The following is a 19,779-nucleotide window of genomic DNA, read 5'->3' on the forward strand; positions in this document are numbered from 1 at the left end:
GCTCCAGAGGTCCCTCAAGCCAAGGTCCTCCAGGCTACCTCTGCTTTATTACTCTGCTCGTTAAAAAGCCGAGGTTAGTCCAAGTTATATTTTAATGACTATCCCTAAGTAAAAAAATATTTAAAATACAAATCTCAGTTTACTGACAAGAGCTGACATTATATTTTGAGGATTACCAGATTTCAGATTTTTTTTTAAATGTTCCAGTACTGAATATATTTTTGTATATTTGTAGTATATTTGTACTATATAACAAACAGCTCTTTTGTCCCCCCAAGGCAAATGTATAAAAACAACTAAACCAACTACAAATTTCACTAAGACAGACAAGTTCACATACTTAAGAGATTAGTAATAGAATATTATCATCGTACAATAATCAGCTGATTTATTCAAACTGTATCAGGACACAAGCTTTTACTGAATGCATGCATAAGCTAGTTTCCATCCTATTCTTTCATAACAAACACAAAACTTCATTGGCAGCTCTTTCTCAGAAAAGAAACACAGACTGCATTTATTATTTTCCTCACTAAATCAAACAGTCATTGAAGCTTTATTTGTACAATATGCAAGTGAAAAGAACAAAACCTCCTTTCCACTTGAAACACAATACACATTATGCAATAGCACCCAAAAAGTATCTGATCAAAACTTACATGCAATACATCTTAAAGATATCAGTTCACCGAATAGGCTCAGCAACAACAACAAAGCATAAATTAGAAATGCCCTAATCCACAAACTGGCATTACCCAAAGAGAAACAAAGTGTATTTTCTGTCTACTTGTCCTTGACATATTGGGTAAGATGACAGTAGCTCTTGTTTTTCCAGGGAACTTGGGAGTTCTCTACACCCATCATTACCCAAACAAGTTTAACTGGGATTCTTCGGGCTGCTCTTCACCCATACAACACTCTTTTACAGGCACTGCACACAATGAACTTCACAATGTCATAGCCTCATCTTCTGTGGCCGATGAGAGTTTAAACTTGGCCCATGACATTTCAGAAGGTGGTCAGTAAAAGGGAATGTGGCGGTCTGACAAATTATAGTCAGTGTCTCAAACATTCGTTAAAGAACTTTGGTGGAGAAAACGGCCTCTGAAAAAACGCTGGAGTTTTGTGAACAGGACAACGTGGCCGGAGGAGAGGGCCCCACGGAGGGTGGGACCGCACTTCTCCAAAGCCGCAATCCCTTATCTTAAGTGACCAGGAGAAGGAGTACAGTGTATGCGCCTGGAGGAGGAGGCCCCATGGAGGATGGGACTGTGCTTCTATCTTAAAGTGGTCATGCCAGCAGAAAAAGAGAGGCAACTCCGCAATGAACACCCCCCCGCAAAGCTCACTGACCGATTCCAGAGAACCCCGGGAATGGGAACTGCGCATGTCAAGACCATCGACTAACACACTATAAAAGAAGGGAGAACGAGTTCTCAGCGCGTGCCCTCCGGAACTGGATCTCTACGCTGGCTGGACCAACGCTGGACCCAGGACTGGTGAAACCCCTTTTCTTCTCTCTTTCTTTCTTTCTCTCTCTCCCTCTTTTCCTTCTGTCTTTTCCACAGTCCCTACACCTCATCCTTTTAAACATAAACCACTGACCAAGCCTAAGACTAGGAGTGGATCTAGCCGCCCCTGGGCTCCTCTTTTTGAGAAGGAGTCCAGAAAGCAAGGGGGTCTGCTCTGAACCTCGTGACTCAACAGGAGGGCTCTCCTTCTGATACATTTCATGTTCCTTTTTCCATTTCTTTTTCTACACCTCCCTTCTCTTCTCAAACAGCGGCTTAACGACATGTTGCAAGGTTCATATTGATAAGTTCACTTGTACTTGGGCAAGATTAGCTAGGTTGAATAAATGTTGATTGTTGTTTGAACTCCCCTGGAGTCGTTTCACCTTAATTCTGACAAAGGAAATCCACGAACCTGAGTTGCTCCAACTTTGGGACACAACACGGAATGATGAAAAAGTGTGCTTACTTGCCTTATCAATGCAAAGAGCAAGTATGAATGACAGCTGACACTCACTGAAAGTGTTAATACCAGTGAATGCTCTCACTGAACTGAAGCAGAAATGAGATCCTAAAGAAATAGTAGTTTTCAAATAACATTTTTCAGATCTAGGATGCAGAGTAACAAGACACATGTCTGGCAATCCCTCCTGGCTAGAAAGACAGCAAGGGTTTTTTGGGGGTTTTTTTTGCTTTCTTTTCTTTCCAGGAATATATTTTCCACCTATTCAGAGCAGAACATTCACAATTGCTGCTGTACAGGCATAGCGCCCAGCTTTGACATGCAATGTCATAAAGGCCTAGAGAGTCTCCCCTTATTTTACCAGACCACCAACAGAATAGCACTAGAGAATTCAGAACTTGTTTCTTAGAACAGCTCAGATCTGCACACAGGTCCCAGAGATGACGACTCTTGATTTGGAGAAAGTTAGATAAATCTAACAGTTGATGAGAATCTGATAACGCAAGAGAGAAAGAATCCAGAAAAAAAGCAGCACTTGCACTCGACAGCAGAGATGTCAGAGCTCTGCCTGCAGTAATGACTTAAAACAGTGCCAGGGAACGCTTTGAGAAGGTACCAGACCTCAACCACCCACCCTGGGAGCTTGGCGCCACAGGCCCTGGCACAGGTTTTGATTAAGGATAACCAGCTTTCTCCCAAACAACTCCCAGACCCAGCCGGAGAGCTGGCACAGATCGGGGACTGCTCCCAGCAGGCAGTTTGGATGTGGCCACCCTGCTTTGCAGGATAAGAGTTTAACAGCATGGACATGGGCTGTTCCACTGCCAGCTGCAAAGCAGCCCCAGGCACATCAATTCAGCAGTACAGACACAGCTTCAGCCTGGCAGTGCTGGGGCCAAACAGTCAAACTAACAGATCCCACCGTGCTCTGCAAGAGGTGTATTCCCGAGTTAAATGCTTATTTCACACACTGCTTCGTTTTTTGGCTTAGAATCTCCTCTGTGATGTGCAGGTTTTGTATTGGGATAGTTTTTTCCAAAACCTTTTCACTCAGCCTGTGAGTACTCTGGGTGGCAGAGTACATCGTCTGAAAGGGACGGGATTTAGCAATATGTTATCAAGCAGAATTAATACAAAGGTTTACCTGCGAACAGGTAAATGCTTGAGTCCTTCAATTGCAAAATTCAGACTCCTTTCTCCTAACTAAATACTCTGATACGTGAATGACTTCACCTTCATACTTCAGTAAAAGAGCTGAAAGGAACCTCACCTGCAGCAAGTTCTCCACACCTGCTAGTGAGGTAAGCAACAGCGAGAGATTGGTGGGTTAATCCTTACTATCTTCCTCCTTACTATTGTACAGCAATGCCTCAACTTACTTCCAATTAAAAAAAATCCACTATTTTCTTTTTTCTATTTTCCCTGTCTTTCCTTGTGTATCTAGTTTTCTGTCTCATCCATATGCAATACTTATGAGTAGTTTAGATAAAAGTTACTGTCTAAAACTGTGCTGTACTGAATACAACAAAAAAAGTATTTTACTTCCTTAAGCAAGATACAAAGTTGTCTTCTATTTGCAAATTTTCAACTCCACTTAGTAAAAAAATCAAAACATTAGTACTATACTAAGTATTTCTCATATTCTGTTGTACGTGTTTATTTTATTAACAGAAGAAATACCTTCCAAGTATCAATGACAATACAGCACCAAAATTTCTTCAAGGTCATTGTCCATAGAGTAAATTGCAAAAAGTACCCAGTGGTCTTCAAAAAGGCCAGTCACTGCAATATCAAGCATACTTTCAATAACAGAGTTTGAAAGTTCAATGTATGTCAATTTAGCAAAGTCAAAACGAAACAGCAAGAAAACGATAAAGCATTTAACAGACCCCATTCAGACTTCTGTCTCTGTTTCAGCCAACAGTGTTACAAACTGCAGCGCGTTAGAATGCTGATTATTTTGTCCAACATACTTTGTACTAAAAGTACAGCAATTTCAAGATTGTTTTCCTTCTTACTAACCTAAAAGCCCTTCATACAGATCTCTGTTTCCTTCAGGAACTATTCCATAATCCAGACAGCCAACATCTTGTTACACTTCATTTTGCTCCTTCAAATTTTACTCACTGCCCCTTTACTGGCATCACCACTGAACTGGCCGCCTTCCAACCTAAAGGACTTACTAACCTTATCAATGATAGACAATTCTGCCAACATGAACTCAGGAAAAAAAAGGAAAATTTTCCAATTTTTTGTGACTCATTCTACCAATTAGGTGGCCATGACTCAACCACATGCCTACAGGAGGCAGCACAACATTGCTACTGTCCATTGAGAAGACTGCCCAGCACAGCGGCAATTTCAGAAGAACCCACTGAAATCATTATTTCAACATGCTTTGCTGCAGGTCAAAACCATTAAATACTCAATGAAGTAGATGGTGCCAAACCCCTGAAATACACCATGTATGTATACTGCGTATCTATATATATACATATACAGAAAGAAAAGCAATCCTGAAGGGTTGGAAGTAGTTAATGTCTAGAAAATTCAGTTTGTGAAACACCTGTTAATGCTGGATAGTTGATACTAGTCAACGCTACAGAAAACGTCCTTAAGAGGAAGCAAGTTTGTTGTAATGCCAAATGAAGTCAGAAAAACTTTTTCCTGAAAATGATGCGAATAAAACAAAATGCAGAATACAAAATTTCCTAGGAGGAGTTGATGAATATAAAAAGCAAGGCCCAGAACCCTGAATAATTCCATATTACCCTTTACAAAAACAGGTTATTGGTAAAGTAATTATTAAACAAATACTGATAAAAAATTCTCAAATATGTTTTCAAGCTAGACACACACTAAATATCACTCTATGATCATGAGTTTGTTCAAAAAGTTAATGGTGACATTCCTCTTTTGACCAATTCATTAGTTAAATCCTATTTTAGGATGTGAGTTTCAATACACAGCAAACCTTTACTGCTTGATGAACACATCACTCAGAATAGTTCAGAAACACTATTTCCATGTTTCCCCATTTCTTACAAAACAGCTTAATATCTATTTATCTGGAATCAGACAATATACACTCAGGAAAAGAACCTGTAGTTGTCAATGCTGACCTTCCACCTTAATCTTTCCATTTTAATTGTTTTGCTATTCTCTACTGGACTGAAACATTTTTAAGCATCCCTTTATATTTTTCCATGCGAATAAGTTGAATATAAATGACCACAGAAATTAATCTTTATCACTGGAAAAACATACACTTAAGATAACTAAAACATCCTAGTTTTGAAACATCTCAGACACAGAAAGTTAAATTTTAAGAAACAAAGCAAAACAAAAGATTTTCATCTTACAATTACAGCCTTTCCAGAAAATCAAGAGCTATCAATATTGTAAAACCAGCAGCAAGGACCAGACAGCAGCAAACGGGCATGGACTGTGTCTAAACTGACACACGGTCTGCTCCGATCCTGCAGGTTCTTGGGCTGCGTTTCTAGTAGAACCCAAACTACAATTTAAAGGAGACCTTTCCCAGGAAACATGCAGGAATGCAATGATACTGGCAGAGATGGCTTTTTTCACAGTTAGTTCTCCAGGGTTCAAATGGCATCCCAGATCAGCACAGGTTTCCCACCAGGAACAAGAAAGTGGTCCGCATTATTTTTAAAGTGGGGGTGGAATATATATATATATAACTATATATATATATATATATATTGTTAACAGATCTTTTCTCACCTGGAAAATAAAACTAAACCCTTTACAACAACACACACAGGTGGATCGTTAGCCATACCGGGAAGCCTTCCATTACTGGCAGACTGGATCCATACAGACGGAAGGTGTCAGGGCTGGAAAGACAGCATCCATCACCTCAGTCCAGGGTCTGCTGGTCCAACCATATTTACCAATTATCAAAATAGTCTTCTAGTGCAGATGTCTACAGAGGCCAAGACAGGCCTCGCCCACATCCAAAACATCAGATGTTAAAAAGATGGTTGTTTAAAGTTTGGAGATAGCAATATGCCATTATTCATGTCCCAGGACATCTAATCACAGGATAATGTCTTTCCAAAATTTAGAAAAGACAAACAACATAATATTCTTGCCCAGGATTCCCTTGTATATTTTCACTGTGCGGCTTCCTAGTTCTTTTTTGGCAGGTGCACTTACAACTTGGCCAGGTGTTTTTCAATATGCCTAAAGGTTTTATAAGGATTTGTCCTATTGCAAGTCATTGAGACTTGGGCTTCTAAGTCATCCTCCTCACTACACCTTTTCAGCAATCCCTGTACAGACACCTTTCCACCACCCAAAATCCTTCCATAATGAAGCTTCCTGAGTCCTAAAAGATTTCTGGGTCATCCTCTATTCAACTAAAATACTGCTCTACACAAAACTTTGAAGAAAAAAGGCATCTTACTCTATGTATTGCCATTTTTCCAGCCTTGTGGTTTAATGCATCAGCAGGAAACAAAACTTTAAAACAGCTCCATTGTAAAATACAAATATTTAATTGTTTATAGCACAGGTTGTTCTTATCAAGGAAAACAAAGACAATCCCAGGCAAACTGTCATCAGCATTTCTAAAAACAAAGGTCTACCACAACTATTTTCCTCTTTCCAGTCAAGTTTGGAAAACTAGTCTGCTGCTGAGGAGACGCATCTGCTGGCAGACAGGCACTCTGCAAAAATCAGATTCACCAATAATATAAAATTTAAAAAAAAGAAAGAAAAAAAAAAAGGAAAAAATCAGAGTTCATAGTATTCACAAAGCAACTTTCACTTGCTTCTTGACTGATAGGATGATGATGTTTTTCTTAACAATGTAACTCCTTTCTGTTATAGTGATGGTACTGAATTGCCCATGAACCAGAATGACATTGCTAGCTCTGCCTATGAAATTTCTTTTTACTAGTCAATCAGCAGCAGAACTAGTGAAAAAAAAACCTGACAGCTATACAAGATCTCATCTTTGTAAACCACTAAAGTCATAATATATGTTTGTTATTTGATTAAAACTCTTCACATCATGGATCTCTTAAATAAATTCTTACAATGACTCACTGTAATGGATGTTAAAAAGCTTGCTAGCATGCTTCACTGCAAACAATCAACTGAATTTAAAAATTCAAGAGACCCAGAAAGCAACGGAATATCATGATTAGCTGTACACCTTAAAATTAGTTCTAAGCATTACATCAAATTTAAACTACTGAAAATGAAGTACATACACAGAACAAGTCATTTCAACATGAACCAGAATATCCTTAATTTTAGAGCAACCTGCTTGTACCACAGCCTAAAGCTGACCTACCCTTTCCACGAGGTGCTATTCTTATAAGCCATAGTTCCTGTAACTGTAGCAAACTATAGCTTTTTGGCCTAAAATATCATGGTGGATGGCTGACACACACCATATTGGTCTTGGAAGGGACAGAAAAAAGAGAAGGAAATTCAGTTTAAATGTTTCACCCACATCCAGAAATGAAAGTAGGAATAAATACGGTTTTATACTATATTTATTTTCATTTTTAAAGAAAACTTTGTACTCTTAACAGCATTGTGCGATACCAATGTACTTTGCAAGAGCATCTAAAATATGGCATTATTAACAATAAAGTTTTTCTTTTGGTGAAAAAAACATGCACATTGGGCTATTACTGTATGCTTCCAGAAATATAATCACTTTAAAACTCAATAGACCCCTTATGAAAACAATAAAATAAATAAAATACAATTTTGAAAAACAGAGTTTTGTGTCTACATACCAAGGCTCCATCTCCTCTGGGCATACTCTACTGGGGGTTAGCATGGCTGATCAGAATTTTGTAATGACTCTTCTCAGCTGCCAGGTTAGTCGAATGAAACCAGACCAGAAAGCTACTGTGATAATTATCTCCCTTCCTGATACCATAGTAGCAAGCAAAGGTGTGCTTTTATGTCACGTATTTCACAATATATGACATCTGACATCAGATCTGCAGCTAAAGAACAACCTGGTTATCCAACTACCATCACCCAATGTTGATTTGAAATATCAACAATCATCCAACTGGTAGACTTTTAGAAATTAAGGGACGCCACCGTTAGCAAACACAAGCCATGCTCACAGAAAGACTCAGCCTGGTGTCCTCATCGCTCCACTGATGACCTGGTCACAGCACTTCCCAACCCCCTTCCAGCCCCACGACATTAGAAGCCTACAGGTGAAAACCAGGGAGTTGCACGCCTCAGTGCAAAGTCCAAGATGCAGCCTAGACACAATCATTGATGGAGGTACTACAGGTATTTCATTGGGCCAAGAACACTTGCTGGAAAATTTACATTACTGATCTAGATTACAAGATGAGAACTCGGGAAGAAAGACTGCAATGGGGAAAAATAAAGAATAAAATACTATATGGTATGTCTAAAATACACATCTATTAAGGAGTACAGGAAGAAGAAAGTATTTAAGCTGATAAATGCGCCAGAGAAAAGCCTGAAGATAAGTGAACGAAACAAAGCTATCATGTTGGACCATTTAATCACAAGACTATGAGAAAAAGACTTTGAAGAACTCCAAGAACTTTCCAAATGCAGGAAAAAAGGGACTTTTACCATGCCAGTATCTGTTGAAAAATGTAGACTCACACGCTGGCAATCTATAAAGTTCCTAGAATGTGATTAGGATATTTTTTTAATTTTTTAAATATCGTTGAGGCTAGTGCAGGGTGTTTATCTTAGGCTGGTTCTCCATCACAGGTTTGACCCATCTACAAATCCAATTGTTAAAAGCAGTTTGAGTAAAAATCATCACAAAATGAGAGATCAGCACTCTAAAATAGGAAGCGTGAAAGAGGAATACACAATATCTCTTTGCAGAGAGATCGGATACATTTCTCCAATAGAGAAAAACAAAAATGGGCTTCAGAAAAGCAAACTTCAGCACTATCGGGGAACCAGATATGCCAGGACAACACTTTGAGGGAAAACAGAGTGTTGTAGGTGCCCTTTTCCCTGCTACGGTATCAAAGTGTAGCCATGCTAAACACTGCAAACTATTGGGGTTGCTGCTGCGTTTCACTGCCTGGGTAGCAAACTACCCCAATGCAAATCAAAACTAGAAAGCACATTATGAAAATATTATGGCTAAACCAGGTAGAAACCATGGTAAAGTTTTTGAATTAAAAAGCCTTCTCAAAATCTGCAGCAGTGCGTTAACAAATCTCAATATGTATTTTAATAAATAATTTAACAAGAATTGAATCTGTGAAAATTCTAGTTTATATTAGAAAATTCAATAGCCTACCTGTTTCTAGTACAGGAACAAGCCTTCTCAATTTAAGTATTTGCTGCCATCATGTGTACACTTCAAAAACTGCAATCTTATGAAGGATACTTTTCATTTATCAAGTCAGAAATCAGCTATCAGACTACACACGAGGGCATTACAGACTTCAGTTAGAAGGTGATGAAGTTTCAAAGGTTGCTAATGCAATATGAATTCTTCCCTCAATACAGACTGCATATGCATCAAACAGCTTACAAACTCAATTCAATTACAAAGACCACATGCTTCCGCTATGCAATCATAAAAAGCAAGAAACTGATTATGAGATAAATGGTACTTGGTGGTCCTCAGAAAATAAACCAATTGCTCTGGTTCATTCCATGTATATATCAATACTACCAACACAATTCAATACCTTCAGTCATGGCATCTCCAAAGAAACGATGCTGATGGGGACTCAAGTTCAAACCCTTCCACCAGGCTGCTTCTGGTTCAGATTCAGAAAAAGGAAAAAAAAGAATATTCCAGTGACCTAATGAACTGTTAATTTCCTCTAAATTATGGAACAGAATAGTTCAAGAAGAAGAAAAAAAATAGTATAAAATAGCATAAAACTAGTGTATCAATTTTACATCATTCAGGAATTCCCATGGAGCAAGGGAATATGGACCTACATTTTAAGATCATTTGCTAGCCAGTCTTGAAAGATGTGTGCAAGATCAATTTAGAAGGTATTCTACAGATTTGGCTAGTTACTGCAGGGGAAAAGAAGTGCATCATGCTCTCTTTCACCTCAGTCTGCTCTGTCTCTCACTAATATTCCTGAAGCAACAAAAAAGGAGCATATTAACAGGACCCAAGCTCCCCACACATCACTAAGCCTAAAAACCAACACCCAGTAACTCTACTTCTAGTATCACTTCTAACTTACTTTTAGTATAATGAACATTTCATTAGAAATATCTCATTAACATTACTTCTGGAAATTACCTTTAAAAACTTATAAATTCAAACATTTTATCAGACACTATGATTAAATATGTTTTCCAAATCATATCCTTCGAAAAATGCAGTTTGAAATTAGCAGCTTTGAGACACAGAAATAAAAGTATTTCAGCAGAAATTTTCTGCTCTTTGTATTCCCAGGAGCAAGCTGCATAAACAGCAGTATATCAGTTAGAAGATGTATGGCTATAGATAGTCAGCTTCAGCGTTAAAACAGCCAAAGCTCTTGGCATTATGAAAGACAACTAAAACAACATGAAGATTGATAAAGATGCTACTAAATACAAGATTATGAAGTCAAAACCTGAGGTTCAGCTTCCTGCAAAAAAAGGTTTTGATTAACTGACTTTAATATAAGTGAACTGTATAAAAAAAGCCTTCATCCCTTAATAGGTCCAAACACATCAGCATGTCCTAAGTACAGCTCTATATTCTGATGTGATACACACATCTGGGGCTTTAAAAATCCTCCAATTTGTATAAAGCTACTTGTGCAGACACCTCACATTATGCTGAAAGAAGAAACAAAAAAATTCTGAAACAATTATTCAGATGTGCTCCAGATTCCATTTTAACTCACAGAAAATACCAATTTTGTGTCTACACAGGACAGAAAAGCACATCTATACAGTATGCGCAATTACAGCACTCATAATATTATTGCAGTAATTACAAAATATGGTACTTGACAGCACTTGTGGAAAGTTGGCAGTGTTTATAGTGTTGACAGTGGAAATGCACTGAAAACATAGTAAAACCTACCATGCTTACAAAACACTACAAGCTGACAATATTCACACAAGTACCAAACAAATGCTAGAAGGAAGGTGTCAATAAAATACAATCCTTATAAATTTGCAATTCCAATTCATACTATTTGTCTGTCTGACCCACAACATTGTATTAAAATACAACAAAGTTCAAAAGATTTGTGGATTAGTTACCTCGATATTATCTTCATCTGAAAACCTAACCTTCTCTAAAGGTTCTCTAAATTCTACTGTAAAATACTTTAAATAATAAAAATAGACAGTGCTGGAACATCAGGACGGGGGCAAAGCAATCAGAATACCTATCTCCTCCTTTTTTTTTTTTTCTTTTTTTTTTTAAGTCTAAGAGGAAACAACAAATCTAACAAGACTCATACTTGCACACATACAACTTAAAGACAACTTTTTAAGACATAGATTTTCTTTCTGTAACCTGTACCAAGTTAAACTTTTTGAAATGGGTGTCAAGGAACACTGAAAAAGCAGTATCAGGCTAATTTGCAGCAAATAAGATAAACTGTTAGATTCAAAGAGTACTCAGGGATCTGAATGCGCACTGCCAAAATAATGGATCCCTGATCATTACAGCTCTAACTCAAAAAACTCTAGAGGCCCTGAGAATTACGTACTATTATGTATATAATTTATACATAATAAAGGCTTTCGATTTCCTAAGTTTCAAACAGATACACAAGTATTACAGTGTGTTAGCTAGCATGGTTATGCATATGCTGTCTCATGGCCTGCACAGAATTTTATACCACCACTAGATGGAAACCTGAATTACCTTTTAAACTGACAGTTCTGTAAACGCTCCATTGCTGGTTCTGCTTCTACTGTGTCTGACCATTCCTATTTCTTTATTTAGGGATCTAATCACACACTGGCTCACAAACCTGTACTCATTTGGAAAGTCCATGAGCAAGCATCCACAAAACTTCTACAGTGTCTTTGAATCTGAGAGCATTAACATAAATATGCCCTGCTCATTTCCCAAGCCAGTGCTACTCAATGCAAGGAATAAACTGTTAACGCATATTAGAGATTTACCCCACTTCTACAGCAATTTAAACTTCTCAATCTAAGTTATAACTAATAAAAATTGCTGTACTCTGCCAAGAAATTTCAGTTGAGGTTTAATTAATGCCATACTTGAAATATCAAAGGCATGGTATATACTTTACAAACACATGCAATGATCAAATCATCTGAAATTTATAAACCTATTTGCACACCAAGTATTTATACAAAGTTCCCTCACTTCAATGGCATTTACCATGCAAGGTATTATAACCTGAGGTGACCAGCACATGCAAGTGAGTGACATTACTGTCTGATGTGACCCCAATGAGTCAGATATTATTTCCTGCTGTGTCAAAACAGTTGTGAATAAAAACTTCAACTAGCAGACATGCATAGTTATGAGGACAGCCATCTGACTAGCTACATGCAATCATAGATACAATAATGTAGAGATAATTGGCATAGTAACTGGACAGAAGCATTGAGAGTACTGATGCCACAGCTTATGGAATTTTGAATTTGGAAAATACAGTAAAGGTCTAAAACAAAACCTCACATTTGCCTTTAAGTCTTATTTTCCATCAACCCCAGACCACACCATTTTTGAAATATGAAAAAAATGCAGCATATTTACACATAACAAAGTTAAACAAAAGAAGTTAATCAAATGCTATCTCACATCAATATGTACACAAGAAAAAAACAAGAACAAAAAAATCACTGGCTTAGCAGTGAGCAGATGAATCTGAAAGAACGATGCTGGTCTCCAAATGAGAAGTATCAAAAGCCCCTTCCCATGATGGGCATGCACCACGCACAAGCCAGCAGGTACCCACCAGGTTACCCCAGGTCTCTCTGCATAAGAAAGCTCCCAGACCGCCTGGATTCTCCGTGGAAGAGGAGCAGACACCAGGTCCTGCTTCTAAACCCAAATTTGAAGGAGCGCTGAAAGGATGGAGGTGATGCCATAATATGAAAAGCATGTTACTACCGTGAAATTTTGCTATAGGGATCCATGGTCAACCTTTATTTTTTTGGCCAAAGGGACAATTGCACATGAATGCTGGTTCAGGAAACTCACCAAATCATGGGTGCACCAAGGCACAATTGCCATCTTACACAGGTAGACTTCAAATCTTACAGCAAAGCAGGCCACCAGGAACGCCAGGTCAGAGCAGTAGGCTGATTTCCTGCAGCTGGTCATACCCGAAACCCACATGCTCTTCAATTTATGAGCCACAACTCCACGGCTCTCAGAAAAGTGAGAAATTCTTTCCTGCCTTTTGAGAAATATCAAAGAAAATAGAGGAAATTGTCTCCAATTTAGTTCTTACAAATTAATACCCAGTGAACACCCTAAGTGGGGGCTAAATACATAAGTCTCAGTAGGAATTTACTCTTAATAAGAAGGTTTTCATCCAGATAGCCATAAAAATCACTAAAAGCAAATTCCAATGTATCCGGTAATGTTACAATGAAATACTACTCTTAAATCCTATTTCACAACTTTAATAAAAGTCATAAAATGGCAAAAACCTTAAAGTCATATTTCACTTCCAAAGAAATGTGTTTTTTTGTCAGGCAAAGAAAAGATCGCTTATATAATGTACTTCACTGAAACTGAGAGCAGAATACAGAAAGTCAGCAGCAGTTTCAGACTTATGCAACCTATATATTTGCTGAAAGACAGTACAAAGGGCAACCCAGATGTCCCATTCCCATCCCATCCCAGTCTGACTCCAGTACTGGCCACAGCTTCCTTTTCCACCCCTCCCAACTTTCTTTGGCTATTTGCTCTTCAAATTCTCCTTTCAACATCTCAACGTATTTTTGAGTGCCAGAAGCTTAAAAATAAATCAAGAAGGGAGGAAAGATCATACTAACCCAAGAATTAAGACACAAAAAATTCTCTGAGTGTATCCACTCACAAGCAGAAAAAGATGCATCAGGACAACTAAGTCCTGGGAAATATCATGAGACCATCCCACAACCATCCCAGCAAACTAAATACTGCAAGTGACATGGGCAGCTGAAAACAAATTTGATGAATGGTAATTATTTGTATCATATCAAGCATCAGACTGATTTAAAAAAATAGCCATTCTTGAGAGGCTACATGACCAGGTTCCCCAGACAGAAAGAGATACAGTTCTGCCTTAATTTTACCAATACAATGCCTAGATTTGTTATCAGGAATGAAAAAAAGTCACCTTTCTTCTGAGTATACAACAGCAGATGTTAGCTCCCAAATCAGTCTCAGTTCATCTGAAAGCTTAGAAAAAGGCTTTCAGAGTCAAGAGCAGCCAAAGCATTTCAAAGGCAATTTATTCAATCTATTAGATGTGAGAAAATGTCATGTAATTCTGCAGAATTATTCTGCTTATCTCAAGATAGTTCAGACCTTCCCATTTACAGGGTCAGGCTTTTTAAACAAGCTAAGTACGAAATGGTCATTTTCAAAATTAAAGGAAGAATTAACTTAAATGATGTAAAACAAATGATTACTGAAATTACTTAGTTGAATATTCTACATTATATCATTTGTAACCTGGAATAAAGTAATCAATATTATCTTAATATTACCTGTTCTTAAGTAGGCATTCTCATCAGCTACCATATGATATAGAAGACTGTTGAACTAATTCACTTGTCATATCTGTCAACATTAATTCAATAGCATTCCGGGGTAATAATCACTATCAATCTAATTATATCAGCCATCTCCTGTAAATGAGTACCAATTATTTTAATTAAAATATTAAATATTTAGAAAATAGAAAGGAACATTTATTAATAATTTATATACTTAATTTGAATCTACCTGAACAACCATAATTCCTGAACAACAAAGCTTGCTTTCTTTGTATCCTCCTTTAATACTTTCCAGGGAGTTTTAAGACGCAAACTATCAATCCAGCACCAATGACAGGAAAACTACAAAATTTACATTGTTTTACTTTTATATAAATGTACATATACTTGCAGACTACTTCTATTGGTCTTATTCACTTAAGAACTCTTCTAAGAATATTCAAAGGCTAGTTGCCCTATTTTGTAAACCCAAAGACATCAGTTTAGGTTTCCCATAAAATTACATTAGCCATCTACACAGTTGGGTTCTAACACTAAACCCCTCAATTCCTGTGCATGGCAAACAAGGGGATTCCTTTTCATCTCCCTTATGTGAAAACAATACGAAACATTCACATACTAAGACAATATCATTTGGGAGCCTTTTTACCTCTTTTTTCCCCCCATTTCTTTTAAAAGTTAATCTTAGAAATCTCCCTTTAATTTTCCAGCTGTGCTTTTGTGGATTATAAGGATATTCAAAATGCCTGTAACCCTGTTGGAGAATTAGGCTGAGTATTCAGGTCCTGCACTGAGATCTGGGTTCTTCCCAAAAGCCACAGAACGGAACCTAATATTAAAGAACGATGGCAATATTAGAAGCTACGGTTGCTTGAATGCCCTGTAAAATTAAGCTTCCTTTAATAGTTCTTTTTAATGCTTTTATCAGCAAAATCCTACAGGTTTTTCACCATGTTTCACAAGAAATAAAGGGTATTTGCTCAGCTTTTCTTTGATAAACAATCAATGTGCCCAGTTCCCTTGAATCAGCATGATTTAAATACCAAGGGAAAAAAAAAATCATTTGGTACAACCATAAAGCAATTAAAATGCCAGGCCAGTTAACTAAACAATTAGCAAATACAAATTAAATTGGAAGACAAGAAACCATACCACAAACACAGACTATGAACTAGTATATTCAAGCACACACAGAAGGTCTGACTATCCAAAAAAAGCCTTAAGAGTTTTAACAAAAGTCAAGTAGTTTCATGTTAAAATAAGTCATCCTTGGAAATTTTCATTCAAAAAGCATATGGGGTGGCTTATTAAGATTACACTTCATATTGAAGTTCTTATTCCAAGTCAAGAAACATCAATGCAATCATCATATCCATAATCTTTGCCCTCTGGTGAATATACATTAAGATATACTATTTTAATATAAAATTATAAATACTATTTTTCTGTACCATGAGACATCATACCACTCTGTACCAGACACCCTGCATGCAACAGAAGACATGAGGAAAGAACTTTTCCAGATGGAAGTTGAATACCGACAACACTAAAGTGCATACAGCAAGGTATACGCGTACCTTAATGAGCAAGCAAATTGGGAAGAAAAGTGCTTGACACGTGCAACATGTCAAAATACTGTTAACAGAGCTGTAACTTCACATTTTTCCCCCCAAAATGGCTAAAACTTAATAGGGAATATGAACATCATTTTGTATTAATGTTGTAGTGATTTGCTTGAAGGGGCTTTTTGTTTGCTTTGTTTGGTTTTGTTTTGTTAATGTGGTGGGTTGACCCTGGAGGCAAGAAGTATAGTTACGGCTCATGTGTGTGAAGTAGCACATCACAGCTTCGCGCATTGCCAACTGTGCGGTTCATACGCCCTTCAAGAACTGGGGGCTTCGCAGGTACACTGGTGTGTTCTGCAAGAACCATTTGAGAGCCTCCAGCCTATTTCTGATTAAGAGAGTGTCCTGCTGCCCAGAAAGGATGCAAAGAGGACTCCAAAATGAATTAGAGCGTCTTTCTCTGTTACCTAATCCAAGTCCTCTACAGTCCACCTTCCTCAGTTACCAATTCTTCAAGGGACTGGGAACCACAGCATAGTGTAAGATGCAGAGTGAGTCCCACAGGCCAAAAATGTCAGAGTCTGATTTAAATTCCACCCTTGAAACAGATTATCATTTGAGGCAAAAAAAATCCCTGAACAAAACAAAAATTAAAGATGAGAAGACCCACGTTAACTATGTGCTAGTATCTCCCAGCATCTTGTTAGAAGACAGACATACTTGCAAAGTTCTTTATATGCTCACACTCAAAACAATTATTAGTTTCCTTTCCTTGAACATATCATAGCTAATAGCACTAAATGTCAGGTTTCAAAATTCAACTTCTGTTCCTTGTAGTCTAATTTTTTTCCCAGTTTTCCCTATAATCTACTTTTAAAACATTTTAAAACCGAGAAACATTTTCACTATTTGTTTACTTCACAGAAATGGCTAAACATATTTAAGTGTAAACATTTTCTTCTTTTTCTAAAACTACTTGAAGGAAGATTTTAGCACTGAAAATAGCGACCTGTAACTTGTCTTTTTAGTTCATGTTAAAATTGGAAGCAGCGATGCAGAAACATCTTGGCAATATCAAGCAAATGGCAACTGAGAATTACAACAGTATCAGGCATTTGAGAGGTGGATACAAACTTTCCCAATTTCAGGATCTATCAGTTGGCAAGAGGCAATTAAAATACACTTATCCCTTTCCTCTGAAGAGAATACCAGACAGTGTTCTCCCTCCTGGCTCCTGATGCCCCAGCACAAGGATAATGGAGCTGCTTTACCCCCAAGATTTCAGCCACAGCGGGTAGAAGGGAAGGGTCAGATCTCCCTCCCTTACCCTTCTGCTGGTAAACAGGGAAAGACTGGACACTACCTATGCTAACCAGCTTCCAGGGCAGAGCGGAATACAATTTTCTTCCACAGAAAGGAAAATAGTTTTGAGATTCAAAAATACTATCAAACCAGTAGTTCAACGAGCATGAAAATTAACAGGAAGCTTGTCTGTAGATCTGTCTCTTGCAGTTGTTTTCATGCTTTAATTGAAGTTTTTCCTCTGCGACGTGTCTGTAACATTTGCCTGCTGTGTGGATTTTTGGGGGTCTATTAATATGCTAGCATCTGCTGGAGTTCAGGCACGTGGGGAAAGCACCTCAAGAGTCTCCCTCCTCTGCTGCTCCTGAAACTTGTTACATCCTAATCACTTGTGATCCATCTGCTTTTCTGTCGCTGGTGAAGCCAGCCACTGAGTTCAGGGCAGGAGCTGAGCAGAGAAGCAATGTTCACCTAAGACTTGTTTCCTTAGGAAACACTCTGAAAAACTTGTCACTCAAAAACTAAATACGAGTTCATGGGGAAGCTATTTACACCTATGTATTTAGCTTATTGTAATTATACAATTAGCTACATACGTAGTTAAATCTATATATACACATTTATATAATGTATTATTATAAATTATACAGATCATTTCGTGTATATATTTTATACATGTCTATATAGCCAATTACGTAATTGTTGTCATTCTGTCACATACACTTGTGCGTGCATAGTTATAATCGCGCATAGATGAGGCGAGGAAACGAGAACCGTAACAGACCACCTGCCCAGAGACGCAGAATCCCAAGGGATTTTGCAACCCTGCAACGAGTTCGCCCTTCAGGGGAGCGCGCCAGAGGAAGCCGCGCCGAGCACACGAACCCGCAGCCACCGGCACCTCGGCAGCAGTGCGCGGCGAAGGCGCCAACAGGCGTTTTCCATCCCCCTCTCCGTGACACGCATCCTTCAACAACGCCAAGTCCAGCGAGCTGCTGCTGCTGCTGCAGCCACAGGTAACAGCGGGGCTGGCAGAGAGGGCGAGCGAGGCTCCGGCCGCCGGCTGAAGGGCGCCTTGCGAGAGGCCGGTCCCCTCGTACCGCGGCGGGCGCCTGGGCCTCGCCTGCTGCCGGCCGGGGGAGGGGGGAGGCGGGCGGCGGCTGCGCGGCGCCCGCCGGCAGCGAGAGCCAGGGTCGGAGCCGCCCGACGGGCCGGCGGCTCGGGAGGCGGCCCACCCCCCGTCAGACCCCCGCGGGGCGGCGGGCACTTGCCTCCCATTCCCGCAGGAAGCGCTGGGCCTCGGCGGGCCCGGCGGCCTTGTGCTTCCTGAACTCCTCCTTCACGTAGCGGTCCCCCAGAGCCCGCAGGGCGGCCGGCAGCGCCCGGTGCAGCAGCAGGATCCGCCGGTACAGGCCCCGCGCACCGCCCGGCATGGCGGCGGCGGCGGAGCCCTGAGGCGGCCGCACCGGGGGCGGGGCGAGGGAGCTCCGGGGCGAGGGAGCTCCGGGGCGGGCAAGGCCGGGCCGGGCCGAGCCGGGACTCTTACGGCCGGTCGGGTCGGGCCGGGCCGGGCCGGGGCTCTTCTGGCGGCGGGCGGAGCGTGCCGGTTGCCGATTCAGTGACTGCATGCAGAGTACCAGCGCGTCTTGAAACTAAAGCTCTGATTTATACGTCAGAAAATAATGCCGAATAAGCTCGGAGACCGCTTTCTGCGGAAAATTCATCTGCACCGTGCTTAAAACGTTGCCAAGAAATTCAGTTACAAATACTACTTTTGAAGAACGTGGAGGATGAATGAGCAATCCGCATTGTTTCAAAAAGGTGCATGCGGATGGCAGGGATCACGGTAAAAATAAAAAAACCTGTTAATTTTTAGCTCCGTTTTCACCACCAGAAGAACAAACTGTGCACTTTGTACCTGGCTGGAATTTGGCGTGAATGAATTAGTCCACTAAAACCAAGCTTCATACACTTAAATTTGATTTATCTGCATTTTAAGCACGGCTGAGACACAAGACATAGTAAGAAATCTTACTGCCTCCATGGGGCTGCTGGGGGCTTTGTGCCACCGCATCGTTGTTACTACCGAGCTCTCGCTTTCTGTTACCTCCCACCTACAGCCCAACCTGGAAGTCCCCAGCTCTCCCTAAAGGTTTTTCAGCTGTTTAACATCACATCCAACCCACCCACATGGAAAAATCTTCAAATGTCAACAGTCACGGATATTTTGAAAAAAGCAAAGAGTCTTAAAATCAGGCGGTGG

At 39.5% G+C, this 19,779-nt stretch overlaps 1 protein-coding gene across 1 annotated transcript in view; it reads right to left on the reverse strand.

Moving 5' to 3' along the window:
* Positions 1-19,176, reverse strand: part of SDHAF3 (succinate dehydrogenase complex assembly factor 3) — a 36,922-nt gene extending 17,746 nt beyond the window's left edge. Inside the window, exon 1 of the mRNA XM_030009783.2 lies at positions 18,788-19,176. Within this exon, the coding sequence (XP_029865643.1) occupies positions 18,788-19,144 (357 nt within the window). The 5' untranslated portion in view covers positions 19,145-19,176. The remainder of the gene's footprint in view (positions 1-18,787) is intronic.
* Between the last annotated feature and the right edge of the window lie 603 nt (positions 19,177-19,779).

This window comes from Aquila chrysaetos, chromosome 3 (assembly GCF_900496995.4).
Source record: "Aquila chrysaetos chrysaetos chromosome 3, bAquChr1.4, whole genome shotgun sequence".
Taxonomy (NCBI): Eukaryota; Metazoa; Chordata; class Aves; order Accipitriformes; family Accipitridae; genus Aquila; species Aquila chrysaetos.